Raw genomic sequence first — 6,000 nt, 5'->3', positions numbered from 1 at the left:
TTCTGGAAAATACACAGTTCAGCATTTTAATTAAAAACATCCTATGAAAAGAAATAAAAAGGCACTTGGTATTTGTCTTTGGCTCAGTTGAGGCGCACTGCTAAAACCTTCCTAAAGTTCCTGTCTCTTCATCTGATGAATAGTTGCCATCTTGAGGTACTTATTCATGTGCAAAAATAAGAGCTTCAGGGATTTACCAGCTGCATTTTTCACACTGCTTCCAGTAAACGTGCAAAGTTCTTCACCAGACAGAATCTCCTTCAACACAGAATAATGCATTCCATTAAGTTTGTTTTTCAGGGAAGAGCTCTGATCACTGATGAGTCCTTATTCCAAATCTGGTTGCGTCGTTCAGTGTTCTTTAAACCTGGGAAAGGGCAGTAACCAGGCAGGAAGAGTTGAGGTGTGAGGCATAACAGTCACTAACTTAAAAATGCAGTATCCAGCCCAGGATCCACCCCTTGCCATACATTTTTCTACTCCCTGGCCATTTTACTTCTACAAAATTACAACCAAGGGACTGAATTTAGGTTTTGTGTATGCAAGTGTAACCCCATTGATTCAGTGGATTTCGGTTTTCCTCAATTCAAAACACTGTAAATTCAGAGTCACCCCTTCCTTTAAGGAGAACTTTTGGAGAAAGTTACATTTGAAACTATTCTTAAACACAGAACAAGCAATCGAGTAGCTCCTTATTCCCCACCTGCATGCTTCATGATGAAACCCAGGAAGATTACATGTTTGGGCAAAACCAAACTACAACCAAGAGGCCATGACAAAGATGTGTTTTCAGCTACTCTTCAAAATAAGATATACTAAAAATAAAATGTTCATTAGTTGAAAACATCAAACTGAGGTTACTCTTTTGAAACAAGACGAAAACATACAGAAATGGACATACAGAAACCTCAACAAGTTCAGTCTAAATCTAGGTATTACAGGGCAAAGTCTTAGTACCATGTTTTGGGACAAAGTCTTAGTAGCATGTTATTAAAGAGCAACAGGCATGCATAACACTTACAGGGTATGATCTACATTGCATCGAAGTTCCTTCTGAATAAGACGGAGTAAGAACTGTAAAAATAGTCATGGTAACTGTGTTAGTATCTATACAGATACACAAATAAACTAAGTTTCAGAATCAGTTATTCAAAGAGTTCCTCACTTGAAACACTGCCCTAAATTGTTGAACTTAGTTAAGAAAAAAAAATAATTAGAGAATTTACAAACACTCAATGTTTGGGAGAGGAGTTTTTACAATTTAAAAACAAGCAGAAAATAATTTCCTTTTCACAACTAAGAGATCGATTTTTTCATAAAACCCAGAGTGGTTTTCCAGTTTCTTTACCAGCGGATGTGTAAAGAAACCAGCAGAGGGAACCCAAGACTTCAAGAAAACACGGCAGATAAGACAGTTGAGAGCATAGCGTGTTTTAGGGCATAAGGTATTTCAGCTGCTATTTTGAAAAATAACTTTGTGTATAAAAAGCTTTAATCACACAATTAGTCAAGATGAACAACATCAGTCATGTTTAATTGCAGGATCAGGACTTTCAAGTGCACTTTAAAAGCTGTACTAAGATAGTATCCAGGAAAGTGATTTTAGAAATAAAATCTTATGATTCCCATATACATTAAAGCCAGAAGTAGAACCTCCAGGGCTCCTCACTGTTACGAGTTTCCTTATCTTCAGAGTTTCAATCTTGCATATAGAACAATTCAGAGGTCTAAGAGTGGTCAAGAATGACAGCACTGAATACCACTAAGAGGCTAAAGCCCCTCCAGATACCTTTGAAGAAATAATGTTTGAACACAGGCATCTATACGCTGCACTGCAAAGTGTGAGAAAAACTGAACGTGAGTTACAAAATGCAGGATTTACTATACCAGCACAGAGCCAAGCCTCTCAAAAATGGAGCTTTACAAAGGCTTTTTAACTGTTGCTGTAAAGAAACGTGGTTTTAATAAGCAATTATACATGAAAAAGAGCAGAGCTTTAAATCGCCTCGGGAAAACTACAACAATCTCCCAAACTTCACTGGAATACCTAATATTGAAAGCAGCACAAGCAATGATTTACAGAGCTGCTGACTACCAGTGGCAACATATTTCAACATTTAATTACCTAATTATTAACTTACCTAATTATTAACTCACCTAATTATTAACTCACCCATTTTAAACTTTTTAATTAGTATTAAGTTATCTAATTACTTACTTAATTTCCAGAGATTTCACATCTTAAATGTGGAAAAATATACTTTAAAATTTTGGGCTTAACACGAATTGAGGAAAAAGCCTTACTTGTAACTCAAAGCAAGACTTCCTGCTTTTCTTGTGTCAGGAAAGTGTGGTCTGAGGCACTCAGCATTAGCTCCTCTGCAGGAGAACAGAGCTCAGTGCAATACTGTGCAGGCACAGGTCTTTGTCTGGTCACATCCAGCATGGAGGAGTACTTCTGAAGTGTTTTCACAGTCACCTTGCCCTTTCAATGAGCACTTCCACCCAGGATTTCAAAAGGAGAGGATAAGCAGATGACACTTCAGTACGTCCCTGAGGTAGTCATAGCAGCATTCTGCTCTACTGCAGAACAAAGCTTGTACAGACACTTGCCAGGGAAATCTGTGGCAAACACAAAAACGTAACCTTCAGGCTAACCTACAGGTGGGTGCAGGAAGACTGGCTTCAAAGCTACAGCAAGACTTTCCTTGCCTCATGTCATGTCTTCTGTGGTCTTTACAAGCAAAATAGAGCAAGCCAGAAGTGGGGAAAAAAAACCAACCAACTTTCCAGATCTTCCTACCAATCATATAGGATCTCTGACAGGAGAAAAAGGGAAAATAGATGTGTTTTGTACCAAGCCACCATGTGTGTGCTGCAATCCTTTTCCCTAAACATCTGCTCATGGTGACTGTCAAAAGTTAGGATGCCAGTTTTCCGTCAAACCCAGTACAGCAGTTTTAGAGCCCATCTGGAGAATGCCGTGTACTAACTTTCAACATCTTCATTATTGTGGTGATTTTGGTGATACAGCAATGTAGCAAAGCATTTGTTACTACTTCGCTAAACCGGCTGTGAAGAAAATGGAAGTAATTCTTCTGTGAGTGGAATCTGAGGCATCTTCTAGGTCTGTGTATGAAGGTTTACTTACAATTATGCCTGCTGCAATCTGCTCAGCCAGCAATCAACAGATGTGTAGTTGCTTGCAACTGAAGTGCATCAGAACTAATCTACACTTTAGATGAGAATTTCAAAATGAGCATATTTGCTCTTTAATTGAAAATTTCCTACACAATTGGAAGTTTCTTGTTAAACGGAGTATTGAAATTGCAAAAGGAAAATTTGCATTTTAAGATAGTTTATCACAAAGGAAATACATGGCAACTAAATACTATTTTTAGACTTACTAGCAAGGCACATGCATCTGCCATCATGAGCATGTAAAATACGTTGTTCCAACCAGATGGGGAAATAAGACCAGCTAAAAGAGGCCCCAAAGCTGCACCTAGAATATAATATTGATACTGTCAGAATGATGCAATATAAGATTTATTATGCTGAAAGATAGTTATTCTGAGTTAGAATACCAATTTCTCCACCTAATTAACTCAGTATTCATCTTATGTATTAAAAGGTTACAGAAAGCTCAAAACATCACTAGTAAAGCTGCAAGCCAATGTGTACCCTACCACAGGGGAAGCTGGAAGACTAGAAGTTTGAGAAATGCCTATATTTGGCTCAACAAAATGACCATTCAGCATTAAGCTGAATCCTACTCAATTTTCCCTTCCATGTACCAGTGCAGAGGGGCAAGAATATAATATCCCTGATCTGAGAAGGAGCCCAGTGGTATCTACTTTTGCTGTCTGTGCCCAGAGTCTACCACTCTATTCGTTCTTTCCTCCCTCCCTCCGAGACAACTAGAGAGATTTAATGCTAAGTTTGCTCTAGTCCCCATTTCCAAAGCTGTACTGCATCCTGGAGAGAGCCCACATTCTCAAAGATCCTTTGTTTTAACCTACCACAACTAAGGCAGGCTACCTTACAGCTCTGGCTTACCTACAGATCCTGTTCCATCGATGATTGCTGTAACTGTGGACAAGGCTCTTGCATTCCCTTTCAGGCTTTTATGGGTACCCTAAAGAGACAAAGACTGCTTAGATCCACCCTGAGCAGAACTCTGAAGTCCCTTCAACATTATCTCATACCCATCCACATTAGATGTACATTGTGAAGATGCCTTAAACATTCCAGATCAGACCCTTTTATCTCTACTTAAACAAGCCTCCTACCCCAACTACCGTCTACAGTGTTCTCCATTATTAAATCATATTACTTAAACCACAGGAGCCAAGTAGCTTTCTGTTCTGCACACTGTGGATTCAAAAAAGGACAGCACTTCAGGTCTGCATTATGCCTCAAGGCTGTTTCCAGGGCCATCTCTTCCCCCTAAGCCCCACAGAACAAAAGAAAAAGAAAATGAAACACTCCTCAACCCAAACAAAAAAAAGAAAAATCCCACTGCTATAGCAGGAATACCAGAATTATGGATATATACTGAAATGCTAATTCAGAGACTTCTTGAGTCAAAAGAAGGCTTTTAGTTCCAATTTTAGAAGCCAGATCTTCAGAGCAAAATAACTGATAAAGGGAGTAATTTAGCAGAAAGACAGAGAAACTGAATAGTTTGGAGAACTGCTAATAAGAAACAGTCCTTTATCTCCAGTACACTGAGGAGAATCCAGTCAGGTAATCAGTGACTTACATTTGCTTGTGTTAGATATTTGACTGTTGACATCGAGAAATTTCGGTTGACAGTTTCAACCCTCTTCCCAAGGGCCATGTAGGGATCTTGCCATGTCAGGCTGCACTTTCTAGCTAGTGGCCCCTCCAACAAGGCTGAGGACAAAATGGGCAATGCATGGTGGCTGCCTTTGTCTTACCAAACCCCCCATGCCAAGCATAGGGCTCCAGAGGAAGTTCGGGGATTTCCGTCCTGCTCCTTCTCCTATATTTAGAGCATTTGTTGTTACAGGATTTTTCCCCTTTGCTTGGTGCCTTAAGGAGCCCAAATCTTTTGAGACCAGATTTCCAAAGTGTACCTAATGAAAGGTACCAGGTCAAGGTTTTCACATGGCATTTGCGACTTACTGACTGGATCCAGCTGGAAATGCTGGTATCTAGAGTAACTGTACACTAAAGGGAAGAAGGCAGCATGGACAAAAGTAAAGGTATGTGCCAGATACAGCTTTTTGTACTGATGGGAATTAAGTCTCCAGCTCAACTCTCACATAGATACAGCTCCTCCCCTCTTTTAATGATGTAAGTTATAAAAGGGGAGAAGGTATTTGTACAGAGACCTGGCTTTGCATGTAGCCTTCACATTGACTTTGGGCTGCCATCTACAAGATTTGGTCTGCCTTATTAGTAAGCAAGAATAACTTAGAAGCCTCTCACAAGCATGACAATTCATTCACACCAACACATGAACTCCAAAACCATTTCAGTGGCTCAGTTCGGCACTGCCTATCTATACATATATCTATATCTACCTATCCCTTTGCTTTGGGACAATGCAGCCTGTTCACTGATGACCCTGCAGAAGTCAAAGGGCTCTCTTTGGAGGCCAGAGCTGCTATACTGGAAGCAGAGGGGAAGCCAAACTCACCAAATCAGCAGAAACAGCAGTGGTGATCAGAGCATAAGGGCCATTCACCAGAGCACCACTGATGAGCAGCATCACTGTCGCAAGTTGACAAAAATGGAAAACATAAGTTGCCTGAAAGACTGTTAACCATAAAACAGGAGACATCATAGCCTATAGTTCTCAAATGCTTTAATCCTTCCTTGACTCCCCTGATCCCATAATAGAATTGGGAAAGGAGGAAAAGCAACTTACATTCCTACCTCTCTTCAATGCTCACTCCATGATGTGAATTCTCAAATACAGTGAGATAGGGATGAGTCAAAAGGCACTTCCCAGGAACTTTATTGATCCCC

General features: G+C 39.9%; 1 protein-coding gene across 1 annotated transcript in view; it reads right to left on the bottom strand.

Moving 5' to 3' along the window:
• Nucleotides 1–1,017: 1,017 nt before the first annotated feature.
• Nucleotides 1,018–6,000, bottom strand: part of SLC37A1 (solute carrier family 37 member 1) — a gene marked incomplete at both ends in the record, with an annotated part of 30,124 nt that continues 25,141 nt past the window's right edge. Inside the window, 4 exons of the mRNA XM_080613512.1 lie at nucleotides 1,018–1,074; nucleotides 3,408–3,505; nucleotides 4,060–4,138; nucleotides 5,669–5,742. Coding sequence (XP_080469638.1) covers nucleotides 1,018–1,074; nucleotides 3,408–3,505; nucleotides 4,060–4,138; nucleotides 5,669–5,742 — 308 coding nt within the window. The remainder of the gene's footprint in view (nucleotides 1,075–3,407; nucleotides 3,506–4,059; nucleotides 4,139–5,668; nucleotides 5,743–6,000) is intronic.

Source organism: Psittacula echo (assembly GCF_963264785.1).
Source record: "Psittacula echo genome assembly, chromosome: 3".
Taxonomy (NCBI): Eukaryota; Metazoa; Chordata; class Aves; order Psittaciformes; family Psittacidae; genus Psittacula; species Psittacula echo.
This window is presented reverse-complemented; position numbering and strand designations above follow the sequence as displayed.